Source organism: Pan paniscus, chromosome 11 (genome assembly GCF_029289425.2).
Source record: "Pan paniscus chromosome 11, NHGRI_mPanPan1-v2.0_pri, whole genome shotgun sequence".
NCBI lineage: Eukaryota > Metazoa > Chordata > Mammalia > Primates > Hominidae > Pan > Pan paniscus.
This window is the reverse complement of record NC_073260.2, coordinates 22291763-22310640: the sequence shown is the minus strand read 5'-3', so window position 1 is coordinate 22310640 and position 18878 is coordinate 22291763. Positions and strand designations below refer to the sequence as shown.

At 41.8% G+C, this 18878-nt stretch overlaps 1 protein-coding gene across 5 annotated transcripts in view; it reads right to left on the bottom strand.

The window, feature by feature from the left end:
- The window catches only part of ASTN2 (astrotactin 2), a 980114-nt gene that overhangs the window by 609006 nt on the left and 352230 nt on the right, over nucleotides 1-18878 (bottom strand). For all 5 annotated transcript variants that reach the window (XM_034928931.3, XM_014346251.4, XM_034928932.3 and 2 more), the window contains one exon: nucleotides 1984-2130. In XM_034928931.3, the coding sequence (XP_034784822.1) occupies nucleotides 1984-2130 (147 nt within the window). The remainder of the gene's footprint in view (nucleotides 1-1983; nucleotides 2131-18878) is intronic.

The following is an 18878-nucleotide window of genomic DNA, read 5'->3' as shown; positions in this document are numbered from 1 at the left end:
AATTCTTCTAGCTGCGTAATCCATCAAACTATTTGCTTCTGTAAATTTTGTTCCTTCTGATTTCCTACAGCATTCCCTGCCATCTCCCCCACCACATATTTACTTGTCTTATGTGCACATATGACTCACTAAAGATGAGCCAAAGTCTTGTACATAGGTCTGAAAATCAACTGAATGTAAATGAAATAAGAGATATAAGTTCTGAATGTATATGAAATGATTTGCAGTCCAAGTGAAAAACAAGTAGGGGCTTCTGCACTATGGTGAAGTGGGAACAATCAGGATGCATTAATAGAAGTTTGAGTGTTTCAGAGAATGGTGGTAAAATTCCACTTTGCTCTGGTCAAAATATACTGAAGGGATGGTGCTAAGTTCTGAATACCGAAACTTAACGGAAATAAAATCAAATTTCACTGAAGAAAGACTGGCAAATAGAGGATAAGGATCTCAAAAACATTCTATACATATCAAAATGCAAAATTTTTTAAAAGAATTAATGGTACTAATATGGTGCTACAAGTCAGAAAGTTTATTGCGTCTACAGAGCACTAACTGGAAGGAGGCACAAGGAAACCGTATGAGGTGCTGGAAATATTCTATGATTTTATCTGTGTAGATTCATATGGAATCTTGTTACATGTCCTTATCACAAAAAAATTATAGTGAGAAGACACTTTTAGAGGTGATGGCTATGTTTATGGCATTCCTTATGGTGATGATTTCATGGGTATTTACTTATCTTCAAACTCATCGAGACATATATATTTTAAAAAGTGTAAAATGTATACAATTTTTAAAGGGTAAAAAGTTCTAAAACTAAAAATTTATTAAGTTGCACAGTTAAGGTATGCCTTCTTTATTATAATTATGCCAAACTTCAATACAGCTAAAGACGGTGATGCCATGTGAGAAGTGTTTGAGAAACAGACGCCAACATATCCTGGAATGTGTAAACTGGGACAACTTTTCTGGAGGGCACTTTAGCAATAGATAGTAACCACCTTAATCAGGGTCTTGGACCATGCTTTGCTAATGACTATGGTGGCAACAGTGTCTCATTAATTCAATTTAATTGGGTGAAAAGTAAATGCTAGAATATAAGACACTTGTATATTTACAGGGAATGAGCATATGAATATTATCCAAGACATTCAGGAAATTCCAATAAAACTCATACAGTCTTCCTTGTCATATGATTCTAATTAGCAAATACTCTTTGGGGGGCATTTTTATTTTGAAATGGATCCACAGTCATAAATGTCAGTAGGTTCTCTGAAGTAGCTCAATCTTTCTGTATTCACATTTGAATTCTTCCTTTATTTTTAAAACTTTATCGTTGCTCATAAGTTAAAAGTAGTCTTTACTGGATAAAGAAAATGTGGTACACACACACCATGGAATACTATGAAGCCATAAAAAGGAATGAGTTCATGTCCTTTGTAGGGACATGGATAAAACTGGAAACCATCATCCTCAACAAACTAACACAGGAACAGAAAACCAAACACCGCATGTTCTCACTCATAAGTGGGAGCTGAACAATGAGAACACATGGACACAGGTAGGGGAACATCACACATTGGGGCCTGTTGGGGGTTGGGGAGAAAGGGGATGGAGAGCATTAGCACAAATACCTGATGCATGCGGGGCTTAAAAGCTAGATGATGGGTTGATAGATGCAGCAAACCACCATGGCACATGTATACCTATGCAACAAACCTGCATGTTCAGCACATGTATCCCCAAACTTAGAGTAAAAGGAAAAAAAAAAATTAAAAAAAATAAAAGCAGTCTTTAATTTAATTCAAATAATCCAGACTACAAAGGATAAGATCCCCTTCCAAGGTCTTTAGGTGCTCCTTTTTTCCCCCTGTAATATATGTAATAGTAATTCTAAGGTTTGGCCATACACAGAAACCTTTGACCAGTCAGGGGTGCAAGGTGCTGAGTGGGTGTGGAGCATCTGCAATGCTCGGCTCTTACCATCTGCTATGAAGTGCTCGGGCACATGCAGAGTCACCTTCACGGTGAGTGGACAAGACATCTGGCTGCCACACACCATGGCCAGGATGCAGGAACTCACAGCAATCAGTGTCAGGGCTGTCTTGTTCACTGGGCTTTTCAGCAAACCTGGTAACAAGAACACACACAAAGACACAAAATTCCATGAGGTGAGGAAATGGGAGTGACATCAAGTTTGGGAATTCTATTATTTTCCAGTTGGGAATCTGAAAAAAGAAAAGAAAAGAAAAGAAAAGAAAAGACATGTTTTCTAACCTTTGTGCCTGCTATGACACCTCAGTGGGCCCTCTTTGGGCCTTGGTTTAACACTCCGCAAAATGGGCTTCTTATGATTCCTTTGGGTAAGCATAAAAGAAACAGGCTTCCTGAAACTCATGGCAATTTTCACTCCTCCCTTCCCAATTTGGTTGGTCATTCTTGATAACAATTAGATGATATTAAGCCCTCCATTCTCCTTAGAGGCAAGTGAGAAGATACCATGCTGTTAAATTCAGTAGAGTCTAGTGAAATAAGCATGGGCTTTGGAGTTAGATCATTCTGGATTCAAATTTGGGCTTTGGCCCTCATTGGCTGTGTGATCTCCATTTTCCAAACCTCAGTTTCTTTCTTTCTTTTTCTTTTTTGTTTGAGGCGGAGTCTCGCTTTGTCGCCCAGGCTAGAGGGCAGTGGCACAATCTCGGCTCACCATAACCTCCGCCACACGGGTTCAAGTGATTCTCCCGCTTCAGCCTCCTGAGTAGCTGGGATTACAGGCACCCAGCACCAAGCCCAGCTAATTTTTGTATTTTTAGTAGAGACGGGTTTTCACCACGTTGGCCAGGCTGGTCTGGAACTCCTGACCACAGGTGATCCACACGCCTCAGCCTCCCAAAGTGCTGGGATTACAGGCATAAGCCACCACTTCAGTTTCTTTATATATAACACGAAGATAATAAATATCTCACAGGGTTCTTGTGACAATTACACAGCATGATTTGTATATAATGCCTGTCATTTAGAAGAGTTTCATGGTTAGAAGCTGATCAGTTCAAATGAATTTCACAAGCCTTTACTAAGCAGCTACTATGTGAGACACATACAGAGCAGAAGAATAATCTCTTCTCTTCAGGAGTTTATAGGCTAGGGGGAAAAGTCAAGCTTATCCATAGCTAATTAGATTCTAACACAAATTGTGTTACGACCTAGAAGAGAGGGCAGAGAGTACGGGGGGTGGTTTTGCCTCTGAAAATTAAAGACAATTTTATGAATATAATACGAAAAGTAGATTGGATCTGCACAGCTAGACCACACTGGGCCAACAAAGAAATTCTATGGGGGCTGTCTTGAGTCCCCGTTTGTTTCTCATTCTTTAGGCTTTGTTCTTCAAGGTTTTGCTTACCAATTTTAGAGCAATGCCTCCCCAATTTTTTTTTTTTTACTGCTATGCTCTTCTTTTAAGCAAACCTTGTCTCTCATCTCCTGGATATCTTTCTGTGGCTATCCCATTAGCATGTCAAATATATTAATAACACGTTCAAAACAGGGTACATTATCTTCTCCTTAAAGCCTCCCCCTCCTGAGATCCTCAGCTTATTGAAAGCACTGCCATTTAGACTGGCCAGAAACTGAGATGTCACCTTTGAGTTTCTGTCTTCCTCCTTTACAGCTTCTGAAGAGTTGTGTAGTGCTATTTATTCTATGTCCTCAGCATTTTCACCTCTTCCCTTCATCTCTTCTATTGTCTGTTTGCTTGTGGGATAAGGGAGGTGCACGCATATCTGTTCAGTGCACTCCCTGCTGAAACCTCTCAAGCTGTTTTACAGCATCCAGTTGCAGGATGTGATCCACATTCATTAGACTGGCACCCAAGGCCTTTCATGAAGACCCCCAACACTCATACCTCCTGTGCTCTGGCCTAAAGACTAGCAGGGCTGAATTACTGCAGTGCTCCTACCATTAACACTCTTCATCATGTTAACATTAGTGCAGGTGTCTTTCCTTTTGGATAGAAATCCACTTGTTTCCTTGTCACCCCATCACTCTTTGAGACTCACCATATATAAAGATTTCATATGCTCTTGGTAGATAAACTACCCATATTCATTGTGTTTCCCCTCATACCTTATTCCAAACACTAGAGTCTAGTAAATAGACAGCCAACTCCTTGAAGGCAAGCAGCGTCTTTTGCTTACCATTATGTCCCAGTAAATAGCACAGTGACTGGCTCATTGCAGAATCTCAGTAAGTGCATGATGACTCCCATAAATGACAGTAACAATATTAAAAACCAACATAACATAGATGCTGACCAACCAAAAAGCATGCTAGCCAACATCCAACACTGGCCATACAACAGAACATCGGCTATTATTCTGTTGTAACATTGGATTACAACAGAACAAGAACTGTTACAACAGCCCGTTGGGGTATTGCCTGTATGGAAATCTATTTTTCTTAATAAACAGTGACCTGCTTGAGGGAGAAGATCCCACCTGTATCATCTTTGTGTTTCTTATGCCAAAATCACCACCTGGAACCCAGAAGTTACTTAATTTAAGAATAAGACCCTTGTCTTTTTTCTCAGTCCTAGGACAATGCATGGCTTATGGTAGGAACTATACATGAGATTGTGGTTATTGTAGTTTTAGAATAAATGTTAAATAGAGGAGTAAATTAAATTAAATAAAAAGATGATTCCAGTGTCCAAAGATGGGGAATCTCTAAAACCTAAAGTAACAACAGAGAAAAATGAACATGATTATCTCTTATTTGAGTGCTGCAAGAAGCTGTTTCATACATATTTATAATAGATATTTATAAATATAAATAGATAAAATATGTATAGTATAAATCTTTTAGCAACTAAATAGCATAAACAATCTAACATCAACGTTATCTACTAAAAAGAATATGGACCAGGGGTTGGTACCTTGCATTGACCTCACCTTAAAACGTCAACCTATTACCCCACCCTAATCATTTAGCAAAACCCCTACAATAACACTTAACAGCAGCACTGGAGTTTTTTTGTTGTTGTTTTTTGTTTTGTTTGTTTGCTTGTTTTGAGATGGAGTCTCCCTTTGTTGCCCAGGCTGGAGTGCAGTGGCGCAATCTCAGCTCATTGCAACCTCCGCCTCCTGGGTTCAAGCGATTCTCCTGCCTCAGCCTCCCAAGTAGCTAGGGTTATAGGCACACGCCACCACACCCAGCTAATTTTTGTATTTTTAGTAGAGACAGTGTTTCACCATGTTGGCCAGGCTGGTCTTGAACTCCTGACCTCAGGTGATCCACTGACCTCAGCCTCCCAAACTGCTGGGATTACAGGCACGAACCACCACGCCTGGCCAGCATTGAGTTTTTTATCTAGATTTTATGGAGTCTATTCTGGGGGAAAAATATGTAATGATAAGTCTAGCATGAATAAATGCTTGGGAAGATGAGACAGGTCCAGAGGACAAGATGTGAAAGGTAGTGAGAGGCCCCTGGCATTGGGAAATGGACACTCTGGACAGTGAGTCATGGATAATAGCACCCTGTGGATCCCTTAGAAGGCATATCTCATTCCTGGCCCACACAGCAGCAACCAGCCTATGTGGCCAAGACCTTTCTTTCACTAATTAACAAACTACCAGAAATACACTACCCCGGCTCCACAGGGCTAGTTTTTGGTCTGGGGAAAGAAGGCTGAGGGGCACAGGTAGAATGGCTCATACTCTCTCCCTGGGCCCTGCTGGACTAAATTGTGTCTCCTGTGTCACTTAAAACATCACAGTAACCCAGGGTCTTTAAGAGTCAACATGATGGCTGGGCACAGTGGCTCACCCCTGTAATCCCAGCACTTTGGGAGACAAGGCGGGCAGATCACCTGAGATCAGGAGTTCGAGACCAGCCTGGCCAACATGGCAAAACCCCGTCTCTACTAAAAATACAAAAATGAGTCGGGCGTGGTGGCAGGTGCCTGTAGTCCCAGCTACTCCAGAGGCTGAGGCACGAGAATCGCTTGAACCCAGAAGGTGGAGGTTGCAATGAGCTGAGATCGCACCATTGCACTCCAGCTTGGGCCACAGAGCAAGACTCTGTCTCAAAAAAAAAAAAAAAGAAAAGAAAAAAGAAAAAAAAAAAGAGTCAACATGGGAAGTGAATTCACATTAGTTTATTGGCTGTTAGTTTTCTCACCTAGAAAATAGTAACACAACTTAGCCATCAGGGGTGTTGTAAGAACAAAATGGGTCAGTATGTGTCTAATGCCAAGCAAAGATTTGGCACATAGTAGGCCCTTGGTAAATAATTTCCAAAAGAAATAGTGGTGTTTGTCTCATCATTGATGACAGAAACTAGGAATCATCTATTTGTCCAACACCTTCTCAGAACATATTAGGAACTCAATTATTCTTATAGAAGCAGAAGACAAAAAGAGTAAAAAGTGTAGAGAAGGACATAAGAAGGAGAAAGTGGGAGTTGGGGTGAGAATGAACAGCATTGTGGGGACCCATTTACTCGGCGAATGCCTGAATCACCACAGTTGTTTCCGAAGTCCAGGAGGATGAAAGCATGCAGGTCAAGCCTTCACTAAGCCAGATGCCCATGGAGCAGCCGGGGGGTGTGGGGAGTTGCCATGGCAACCGGACCTGGCAGAAACTTCACAGTGGGACTCAAATCAAGGTAACTTCCTAAGAGTTCCTGGCTCAGGGAGGTGAGCATAGCATTTAGTAAGTAAGGGTTTTAGACAGCCATGAGGTGGAAACTATCTCTGCCATAATACTCACACCCTCCCAAAGCAGGCTTCTTACTGCACTGCTGTTGTAAGATGCAGAGACAGAAAAGGGAACCTCCACTTGCTGAGTGATTACTATGATCCAGGCACTGTGCCTAGCACTTATCCTTCTTTTCATCCATCCATTCATTTACCAATCCAGCCGATTTTTATTGAACATCAAGTCTTTTGAGGCACACTGGTCTGGGCATGGGGAAAATAATACTAAACAAAACAGCGAAACGCCTTGAAGCTTACATGTTAGTGGCAAAGAATTATCTCACTGAATCCTCTCAGCAAAGTGTCTCCATCATTTCCATTTTACAGAGAGTAGAAGTGTAGAGCAATTAAATGACTTGTGTAAGGATCACCCAATTTTGTATGTTACAGAGACTGGATGAGAACTAGTCCTGTTCCAGCCTTTCCCCTGTATCACTACAACTTCCCACTTCATCATGGAATAAGGTCCCAGGATACCCTCATGTAGAAAGTGTGGCCTTTGAGGTCAGGCATATCTATGTTCAAATCCTGGCTTACCCACAAAATCTCTGTGTGACACTAGCCAACTGATCCATAAGTCTAATAAGAAAAAAATATTTCCATCTGAAAAATGGGAACAGTGGTCTTTTTTCAGAGCTGATGTGAGGACAGAATGAGATATCCCATGTAATTAGCAAAAAAAAAAAAAAAAAAGAGCTAAATAAATTAAATGATAGCTGCAGACCATATTGCCTGAGTATTTTTTTTTTTTCCAGAAGGCTGAGGTCACAGTTCTCCCTGGTTCACATCCCCATTTGCAGTTCCTTCCCCATTACTTGCAGGGGAATAAGCTGTGCTGTAGGAATAGCATTCCACCAGGGCATATTGATTGCTGGGACTGGAGAAAGTTAATAATCTAATTTTCCTTCCATTTTCCCTCCCTCTTACACCTCAGCTCCTCTCATGGCAGCAGAGAATGGCATAAAATGCATTGCTTAAGAAATTCGACCGGAAATAACTCAGTGTTGTTGATCCACACATTGCCTATAATTTGGGGTTTGATTGATTCTTGCTTTGGAAATGCCAGGTTGAGAGGAGAAAATGAAATTTAAGTTAAATTTGGAATTGAGTCAATCACATTTTATAATGAAAAAATAGATCTAACCCCATCAGACCCTTGTGTGTGGAAAACTTAAAGCTGGTACACTCCCATTGACTTCCTCCTGAGATCCCCAAAGCATGAGAGACCAGGTCCTAGGCTGAGAAGTAATTTATTTCTTAGAGTGGCAAATGGTGTTGTGGTGGGGGAAAGGGATTCTAGAAACTGGAGACATTAGGGTGAAGAAGCCCAGCAGGTAGAAAGGCCACTTAGGATGGGGAAAGAGGCTGGGCTTTTGTATGTATGTATGTATGTATGTATGTATGTACGTATGTACGTATGTATGTATGTATGTATGTATGTAGTCTCACTCTGTCACCCAGGCTGGAGTGCAGTGGTGTAATCTTGGCTCACTGCAACCTCTGCCTCCCAGGTTCAAGCAGTTCTCCTGTCTCAGCCTCCCAAGTGGCTGGGACTATAGGCAAACGCCACCACACCTGGCTAATTTTTGTATTTTTAGTAGAGGCAGGGTTTCACCATGTTGGCCAGGCTAGTCTTGAACTCCTGACCTCAGGTGATCTGCCTGCCTCAGCCTTCCAAAGTGCTAGGATTATAGGCATGAGCCACCGTGCCCGGACTGAGCTTTGGTTTTAGATGTGGATATCTAAATCCAAAGTCTTCCATTTGATACCTGCCTAATTTCTGGCAAGTGATGTAAGCTCTCAGAGGTTCAGTTTTCCTAATCTAAAAAAGGGGAGTGATAATCCCTAACTGATAAAGAAGCTATGTGTATTAAATAGGAGATCATAATTACAGCACTAAGCACCATGTCTGATACATACTTAGGGCTCTGTAAGCTCTCAGTATATTTCCTTCCATCTCATGTCCTTTAAACCTCCCTTTCTAACACTTGGCACCTACATGGGCATCAGCAGGATATGTGATACTGTTGCTCATGCTGAAATCCTAACTTTCACACTTAGCTGCTGGCCCCCGTGGACAAGTCATGTCACATCTGAGACTCAATGCCTTTAATTGGATATTAGTTCATCCGATAAATAGCTATTTAAGGTGCAAGTACTATATGCCAGACCTCATATTTTATGCTCTCCTATTTCCAGTGCCTATAGCATGCTTGAATATAGTAGGTGCTCAATAAACATCTATCGAATGAATGAATGAGTGAATGCTTAAATGTTGTTTCCCTTTCTACCAACAGATGTCAGTATTGGAATGCTGCTATTGGTATTTTTTTCTAGCAAACTGATTCACTCACTTTTCCTGGCAAGGTTTGGTTCCTGCCTGGTCAGAAATCATACAAAAACACCCTTGCAGAGGCCGCCAATCTGCCTGCGTATCAGGGTGACCACTGTAGATTGCTGAGTGCCTCATTAACCTCACTGAGTGCCCCATGGGATTCCCACAGCACCTGAGCTCTGGTGTCTCTGCTTCTCTGCCATATTTCTGGAAACTGAAATTGGGACACGTCATCTGACAAGTGCAAGTGTCATGCTGGAGGCAGAAAGAAAGAATATTTGAAACTGGGGCTTTCTCAGAAACTGTAGGGTATATGGCCCCATATCCTCAGCCTGTCTCTTATATCAGGGGTTTCCGTGCACTGCTTTAGTGTGATGTCTCAATATGGGACATATTTTCCTTTATCTTGCACACCTGGGTCCTTGTCTCTCCCCATCTCTCCCTCTCTATCTTTGTCATGAACTAATTTCTTGTGCTGTCTGACTATGGCACTCTCAAATCTATGGTATCCTTTAAATGATATGTTATTTCCCCAATATCTTATCATCCATAGATTTGTCCTTAATAAGATCTGGGCAAGTGTTCATCCACTCTTATTTTCATACTTCCAGAGAAAGAAAACTCAACCCCTACTAAGCATCAGTTCTATTCTCAGATAGTTTAATGTCTAAACAGCCTTTGAATCTCACTCTATGAGTGAACTTCTGCTGTCCAAATTAAATAGGATGTATTTAATATCTCCTTCCCAGGGCAGCTATTTTGTTAAAGGTGGAAATTAGGTTGCCTTGAGCTTTCTTTCTTCAAACCAAACATTAATAGCTTTATTTTGTTTCTCTAAAGTCATATTTTGAGTCCTTTTATTGTACTTTGTATAGATTTGTTTTGCTTAAGATTACTTTCTTAGTAAAGGATGCCATAATAATAATTGTTATTATTATTATCATCATCATCATCATCATCACTACCACTATCACTAGTAACATAGCCACTAACTTAGGTGCCAGAAAATAGAACTAAATTTTTTCATGCAGTATCTCATCTAATCTTTACAGAAACTTCATGATATGGTTTCTACTATCACTCACATTTTTCGCTATGAGGAAACTGAGGCCATCACTTGCCAAAGAACATGCAGCTTAAAGGTAATAGGGCTGAAATGAAAAACCATCTGATGTCAGGGTCCAAGCTCTTAACCATCATCCTTCACAATATCTCTATCAACCTGCTAGATGTAGCCTGGGCAGAGCAGAAGCAACAAATTTAACTGCTGAGCTGCTAACCGACTTTAGCTTGCCCTGTGGACCTGTGATGACTCTAGGTGAATTTGTTGTGGCCTCATTGTCCCACCTGATACTGACCACATGTCTTCAAGAGAACCTCTCCCCATCACAAGGAGAAAGTTTAAAATGATGGAAGAAAATGAGAAGGGCTGTCGCTCTTCCTTTCTCAGCCCCAGAAAATACTACGGGCCTGAAGCAGCTCACTGTGCTACTTGGAGCCAAATGATTATTGACAAAGCCACTGGGGAACACCTTTGGCTAGCTCTGCTCCTGGGACAAAGACCGTTTCTATAGTGCAGGCCTAGATTGTGGCTGCCTGGTGAAGTTAAAGCCACTGGCAGCTGACATGGAATGGGGCTACAAACGGCTGGCTATTTGAATTTCTCTGTGGCAACTGCAGGTAGCTGGGCTTGCAAGTGCAAAGGTCTCTACAAGGTGTTGACAATGGTGTTAGAGATGAAGATGATGGAGATGGTACCATATTATTTTAGCTTTTATTAGGTTACAGATTATTCTTAAATATCTCATTACCTCTTCAAAATCCTATGTAGTTGGCATTGCTGTTATCCCCAATAGACAAATGAGAAGTGACAGTCTTAAAGGTGAACTCATGTTCAAACAACAGAAGAATAATGGGCCTATAAGCCATGTCTCCTGACACACAGCTGAGTGATCTTTTCATGTCACTATGTTGCTAGTGTGCAGCCTAAGTCCCACTAGCTGGATATGAAAACAGAAATAGAATCTGTGCGCTCTGATTCTTCATCCATTGCTTTTTTTTTTTTTTTTTTTGAGATGGATTCTTGCTCTGTTGCCCTGGCTAGAGTGGAGTGCAATGGTGCAGTCTCAGGACACTGCAACCTCTACCTCCCAGGCTCAAGTGATTCTCCTCCCTCAGCCTCCCGAGTAGCTGGGATTATAGGCATGTGCCACCGTGCACAGTTAATTTTTATATTTTTAGTAGAGACAGAGTTTCACCATGTTGCTCAGGATGGTTATTGCTCTTATAAGTGTATCCAAATGCCTCAAAGAGCTAGTGTAGTATTTCCCACAAAACCAGATGTATCTTGAAAAGAAAATATTTCTATGTTCACAAAATTTTGAGACATGCTATATTCTGCATGCCCCTCTTAAAGCACCCAAGTTTATATCTGGTATTAAAACCCCTAAAAGTCTTTGCATTACATTCTGTTTAACAGGATTCAGCCGAATGTTTCCCTAAAGTATTAAAACATTGCAGAACCACCATTCTGTGGAACAAGGTACGGAAACAATGATCTAGTTTAATAATTTATACAAAGGTTGTAAATAATATTAGCATATCCCAATAATTAACTGGTGCCCTTATGCCAGGCACTGTGTTAAAGATTGTATGTACATTATCCTATTTAAACTTCTCAACTACCTTGTAAGGCAGGGGTTACCCTTCATTTACAAACAGGAAAACCAGATTTAACTGGTCACTGGGAAGAGGAAGAGGGAGGTTTTCATAGTCAGTCTGGTCTGAAACCAATGTCTGTATCCTTCTTCTTCCCAAGTGTTAGAAGAAAATAGAATTTTAAAGTCACAGAAAATACATGCAAGAATGAAAAAGGCAGGCAGAACAGATCAGTTCAGGAGGCTAAAGACTATTCAACGTATATTTAGCAGGCTGACGAAATGCATTAGTGGAAGGAAAAAGATGCTGTACTCAATAGATTAAATTGCAGTGTGTAGATGAGAAATAGTAGAGAAGATAATTCAAAGATCTAAAGCTCTAGAATGGCTCAGAAATAAATGAGATAGAAGGAGAAAGGAAAGGTGGTGGGGGGTTTCCGATTCATAGGTGACTATCAATCAACTGGTGCTGACTTACCCACAATGTTAATTTTTAAGATACTGTTGTCTGATACCCATATTAGCCCCGTTAGTCTACAGGCTGTTTAGATGCACCACCACATTCAGCCCACACCACCGATGAATTGGAGGGTGGCAAAGAAGAGCTAAGGCCAAGAAGTGAGTGCTGAGGAACAGAGCAAAAGAGCAGCCACAGTTTCCATGGCTACCAAGGATGATCAGGACCAGTCACCTCCCATTTCCATGAAAGGTTCATTTCTAGCTCCTTTGAAATTCATTGTTCCATTATCTTGGAAGATGTCAGTGGACTTTGGCCCGCACTTTGTGAAAATAGGAGCAGGAGAATAACATTGATTGTGTATTTAGTATTTACTAGGCCTCCTGTGATGGCCTAGTAAATACTGAATACACAACCAATGTTATTCCCCTACTCCTGCTTCCTCCCCTGCTCCCAGCTTCCATGACAATGTTCCTTTACCTACAGAACTTCCTTTATCCCAAAAGCCCACCGTAAGCACCAGGCAAAGCTGTCCTTACTTGACATTGGGGGAAATGGAAGCTCAAAGGGTTTAATTGACTAGTAAGGAACAGAGCTAGAATATGAACCGAGACTATTGATACTCAAAGTTCTTTAAAAGCTTCCTCAGCTGATCCTGACCCTGTGAATGTATGGTGTCCAATGGTGGTCACACTGCTTCTAAAAATAGGGGGCATTTTCACATTTCTGTGCTCCCTCCTCCTCACCTCTTTTTCCTCACAGTGACACTGTGTCATATTCCTAAGAAACAATAGAAATGAGGCTTTTCCTGATGGCCCACAAACCCCCTACTGCAGTTAGATTTGCCTGTCTCTTTCCTTGTGACAGGTCATATGCATTCCCCTCCCCCATATGTTGTCCTTTCTACTTTTCCAACATATCTAAGCAGACCAACTTTCAAGATCAAAGAGAACTCCCATCTCATAGAAGTCTGCCTTCACCAATGCAACTCACAAGAACCCATTATTTCTCTTAACCCTATCTCATATATTATCTGTTCTAATTTGAGCCACAAGACCTCAGAATGGCAAGGAACTAAAAGAGATTTAACCACAACAAGTCACACAATGCATTGTTGGTGAATGACTCCCTCTATAATCATTCAGCCTGCATTTGAGTGTCACCTAAACTTGGAGCTTATTAACTAAAAAAAAAATGATGATGATAACCCTTTCTCTTTTTTTGAGCACTTACTATGCCGGATACATTGTGCTAAATATTTTACAGATATTATTTTATTTGATTAATCATAAAAGCTTGCTAGTTCCTAGTTTTGCAAATCAAAAAAATTGACTCTAACTCAGAGTTAGAAAGCTATTGAGAGGCAAACCAGGATTCAAATCCAGATCTAGATATCAGAGCTCCTAACAGTATTACTATGTAGTCTCTCTTCCCTGGTAACAATCAGCATAAGAACTACATCAATGCCAAAAGAAAATCTATTCCTACAACTATAACCAGCTGAACATATTCCTGTCCTCAAGAGTTCCAAAAACTGGCCCCCACCCCTTCTCTCCAAGGTACCCCTTTGGTTCTAAAAATGGAAAATATGTTGCCCATTATTCTTTTATTTCAAAGACAGATTCTGTCATTTGACTCTTACATGAGGAAAATAGACACAGAGCCAGGAAAAACAGAGCTGGAAGAACCCCTTTTGATTAGTTGGCCTAATCCACCATGCTGAAGGTTAGGAAGAGGGCAGGAGGACAGCCACGCTCACAGTCAGATTGCCCAGAGCCAGTCCTGGGTTCCATCCACCCCAGCTTCCATGACAATGTTCACCATTTGGGGTAGTTGTTGCTGTTTTTGTTGTTTCCTACCTTAACCAATACCTCCTGGAAAAAAGAGGTATTGGTATAAAAATAAACCATACCTAAACATTCCCACAACATGACCTTAATAAGCTGGTGCACAGTAGATTATGGCAGAGGAAAGAAAATTGACTTTAGAATTAGAGAAACTTAGGTTCAAATCTCAGCTCTGTCATGCTTTGGTTGACCTTCAGTAAGTCCCATTTTCTTCATCTGTAAAATGGGAATAACATCTACTCCACACCATCATTAGAAAGATTAAATAGTGGCTGGGCATGGTGGCTCATGCCTGTAATCCCAGCACTTTGGGAGGCTGAGGCGGGCAGATCATGAGGTCAGGAGACTGAGACCGTCCTGGCTAACGTGGTGAAACCCCGTCTTTACTAAAAATACAAAAAATTAGCCAGGTGTGGTGGTGGGCACCTGTAGTCCCAGCCTCTCAGGAGCCTGAGGCAGGAGAAGGGTGTGAACCCAGGAGGCGGAGCTTGCAGTGAGCTATCACACCACTGCACTCCAGCCTGGGCGAGAGAGAGACTCCATCTCAAAAAAAAAAAAAAAAAAAAAGATTAAATAATTAAACAGCATGACATGCACTGCATAGCAGAAGCTCAGTGAATAGTAAATTTCATCGTCATCATCATCAACAAATTTAAGACCAATACATATAAATTCTGTTGTTTGCACTCAAGAGACCACTTACAAAAACTCAGGATGGGTCAGAAATGGGAGACAGACCATGTAGACTGGAGGATAGTGAGTTTACGTAAGGAAAGGTCCAAACACATGCAGAGCACCTACTATATGCGAAGCCTCTGCTGGGTTTTTGCACCTGTTATTTACATTGTTTCTCATAGCAACCTTTAGGTCTTCATTTTATAAATCAGAAAACGAGCTCAGGGAAGAGAAGTGCTTTGCTCAAGGTCATACACCTAGTAAGCTGTAGAGCTGGTCACGCAATTCAAAACTGCGTGATGTTCTAAACAGACTATAGACAGGTGGACCATGTTCCAAAGAGAATAACCAGGATTGGACTGGATATCATGCCAGGAGAGGACACCAGATGAAGGATTTGGGTATTTTAGCTTTGAAGCAAGAAAGGCGCAGTCAGAGAGACCTCTTGATAGGGTTGTCTTCAAAGACATCCAAATATAGAAAGAGAAAAAGGAAACACATATTCTGTATGAGAAGCTATTGTGAACCAAGCCTCAGAACCTAGGCACTTGATGTGCACTGTTTCACTTGCTCCTTAAAACAATCCTCTGTGTAGGTAGTGGATTGTGCATGGTGACTCAAGCCTGCAATCCCAGTGCTTTGTGAGGCCGAGGCAGGAAGATCGTTAGAAGTCGGGAGTTTGAGACTAGACTGGGCAACATAGCAAGACCCCATCTCTACATAAAACTTAAAAACCAGCTGGATGTGGTTGTGCATACCTGTAGTCCCAGCTACTCAAGAGGCTGAGGTAGGAAGATCGCTTGAGCCCAGGAGTTTGAGGCTGCAGTATGCTATGATCATGCCACTGTACTCCAGCCTGGGTGATAGAGAGAGACCCTGTCTCTTGAAAAAAAAAATAATAATGATCTTCTGGGGGTAAATAGCATTATGCTCATTTTAGAAATGAGAAAAATGAAGCCTGGGGAGATCAGACACTTGGTTCAAGTTGCACAAGCCATCAGGAGCACTGGATTCAAGCCAGGTCTGTTTCACCCCAGCAACATCCTGGCTCTTCTCAGTTCTCACTGGAGCTTGTTGACCATCAAGGGCCCTTGCAGGTTTAAGCAACTCTAAGGAGGTCTGGCCTAAGGAAGCGGGACCCAAGGTTCTTGCTCAGCACCCAAACCCTCATTCTGGTAAAGAAAAGAATTGGGGCCTTGCAGGCCAAAGAAGACTCTGTCCTTTCCTGGATGTAGAGGTTCAGCTGCAAACCACCTGGAGATTTTATTAGAATAAACACACCCATCTCCAGATCCTTAAATCAAGGGGTCTTTTTTTTTTATTTTTTATTTTTGCTTTCTGAACTATTGCCTACTCTTCAGACCACTAACATTTTAGCAAAACCATGTATGCATTGTGTTTAAATAGTCATCTGGAGATAAATAGCTTTGCCTTTAGAGGGGGAATATAAGAGAGGATAAAAAAAGAAAGAAAAAAAAACAAAAGAGGAGAAAATGTTCTGTGAAGCCTTTTTGCTCAAACACATTTCCACATGGAAGTCTCTACCCATTTCAGGCTGACACTCTGGTCTAAACCTTTCAAGCCTGCTGGTTTAAATATGTCACTTCCAAAAGAACAATGGCAGTCTTAGCCCAAGGGCCATTCTAGACCCACTTTCTGTCTTGGTTTTTAGTGTCAAGGAAGTGCCTGAAGGCTGTGCTAAGAGGACTATCTATTCTGGGAGTCTGAAGCCCAAACTTGAATATAGGCTCTGCCATGACTCACTGTGCCACCTGGAGCAAATCCCTTCCCCTGGCTGGACTTCTGTCCCCTGTTCATAATAGGAAGAAATCCGTTCATACAACAAATATATATTAAGGACCCACTCTGCTGTGAGCTAGGGATACAGAGGTCAGAGCCATTAAATGTTTCAATGTCCAGTGAGGTAGTGGGCCAATAAACAGAGGTAGCAGAGATCAGTGCAGAGCAGCAAATTCTTAATCCAGATTCAGGGGTCATAGAATGATTACCAAGAGCTGAAGCTTGTAATGTGTGTAAGAGTTAGCTGATGGGAAAAATGGGGAATATGCAGTTCAGCAGAAGGAAACAGCAGGGCACTGTACATAGACTGGAGTGGTGGGAATTTCAGGTACATGCTGTGCAGTGTGGGCAGAAGAAGCCAGAGAGATAGGCAGGGAACAGCTCATAAAATGTCATAGTTCATTGCAAGGAAAGTGGACTTTCTCCTAGATCAGTGGTCCCCAACCTTTTTGGCACCAGGGATCAGTTTCATGGAACACAATTTTTCCATGGACTACAGGAGGTGGGGGAGTATGATTTCAGAATGAAACTGTTCCACCTCAGATCAAGTTTTAGTTAGATTGTCATAAGGAGCACAACCTAGACCCCTTGCATGCACAGGTTACAATAGGGTTGGTGCTCCTATGAGAATCTAAGGCTGCAGCTGATCTAAAAGGAGGCAGAGCTTAGGCTGTATTGCTCACTTGTCCACCGCTCACCTTCTGCTATGTGGCCAGGTTCCTAACACGCTGCTGACCAGTACCAGTCTGCAGCCTGGGGGACCCCTGTCCTAGATGATATCTCCAGTCCTTTCAGGCCAGCCCTACCAGCACTGTACAAACCTGAAACACATCTTCATTCATTTACTTTGACAACAAAAATGTAAGTAAGTACCTAAAAGTGCCAGACATTGTGTTGGGTGCTGGGGATATAGCAGGTACTTCATAATCCCAAAGAGTGAACCATTAGGTATATCAAGATCTGAAGACTGGGCCAGGTGTAGAGGCTCATGCCTGTAATCCCAACACTTTGGGAGGCCGAGGTGAGAGGACCACTTGAGCCCAGGAATTTGAGATCAACCTGAGCAACATAGTAACACACATATTTTATTTAACATGCAGAATATATTTAGTCTCTATATTTAAAAAACATAAAAAAAGATCTGAAGACCTATGAAGGATGAGATCTACAATATCTACCTCCAGAATGGAGGACAAAGAAAGAAATCTTGTTGAGCAAAGGCAATCTGTAAGAATATCAGAGGATATTTACACGAGAGGAGGCTGAAGAACATCCTGGCTAGAATTAGAGAACATGAAACCTGGTGATAAATCAGTCTTCGAGTACATGGACTTGAACGAGCACATGTCACCTGAAATGAAAGAAGGATTAGATTTGGAGAAAAGGAAAGAGGGCAAGGGGACTGAGGGAGGTAGTTTCCAAATTGTTCCCAATGGTCTTTGCTTCCTGGTATCCTTGTCCTTGTGTAATCCCTAGTGACTTGCATATATCAAATGCAAGAAGGTAAATGTTATGCAATGCCACTTCCAAGGTTAGGTTATGAAAGACTGACTTCCATTTAGCTCACACTCTCTTTGGCTCTTTTTACTTTCTTGCTCTGGTGAAGCCAAATGCCATGTTGAGAGTGGCCCTGTGGCCCACATGAGAAGAGCTGAGGATGGCCTCTGGCTCACGGCTCTCAAGGAACAAAATCCTGACAACAACCATGTAAGTAAGCTGGGAACAGATCCCTCCCCAGTTGAAGCTTGAGGTGATTGCAGCCCTGGTTGACAACTTCACTGCAGTCTCCTTTGAAGCCCTGAGCTGGGGGACTGATGATATTGTGCCTGATCCCTGCCCCACAGAAACTGTTAGATAATGAATGTTTGTTGTTTTAAATTCCAATTTGAGGGTGATTTCTTACACAGCAATAGATAACTACTACCAGGACCTACTTCAATGGATAGCTGAAAGAAGCTGATGAGCCTCCATTCCTAGCAGGATATCAGAAACCTTCAAGTTTAGAAGAGACTTCCATTCATCTAGAAAACATTTCCCACACACATGGTATGTGCCAGACCCTGGGCAACTCATAGAACTTGCAAAAGAGCCAGGCACAGCTCTGCCTTGAAGGAGCCACAGAGAGAGAAGTGAGAAGGTCAGGTGGAGACATCATAAACACTGTGTCAGGATACATGCTTGGCTGTTTTACTGAAGACTTCACAAGCTTATTAAGAGCTGAGAGAAAAGAGCCACTGAAGTTTGCTTAATAAAATCCAGGTCAGCTTCACAGAGGAGGCAGCAGGCAAGCTGATTCCTTGTATCTTTACCAAGGCACCTCTCCCTGGAAGCCCCTATGTTCACACATCAACCC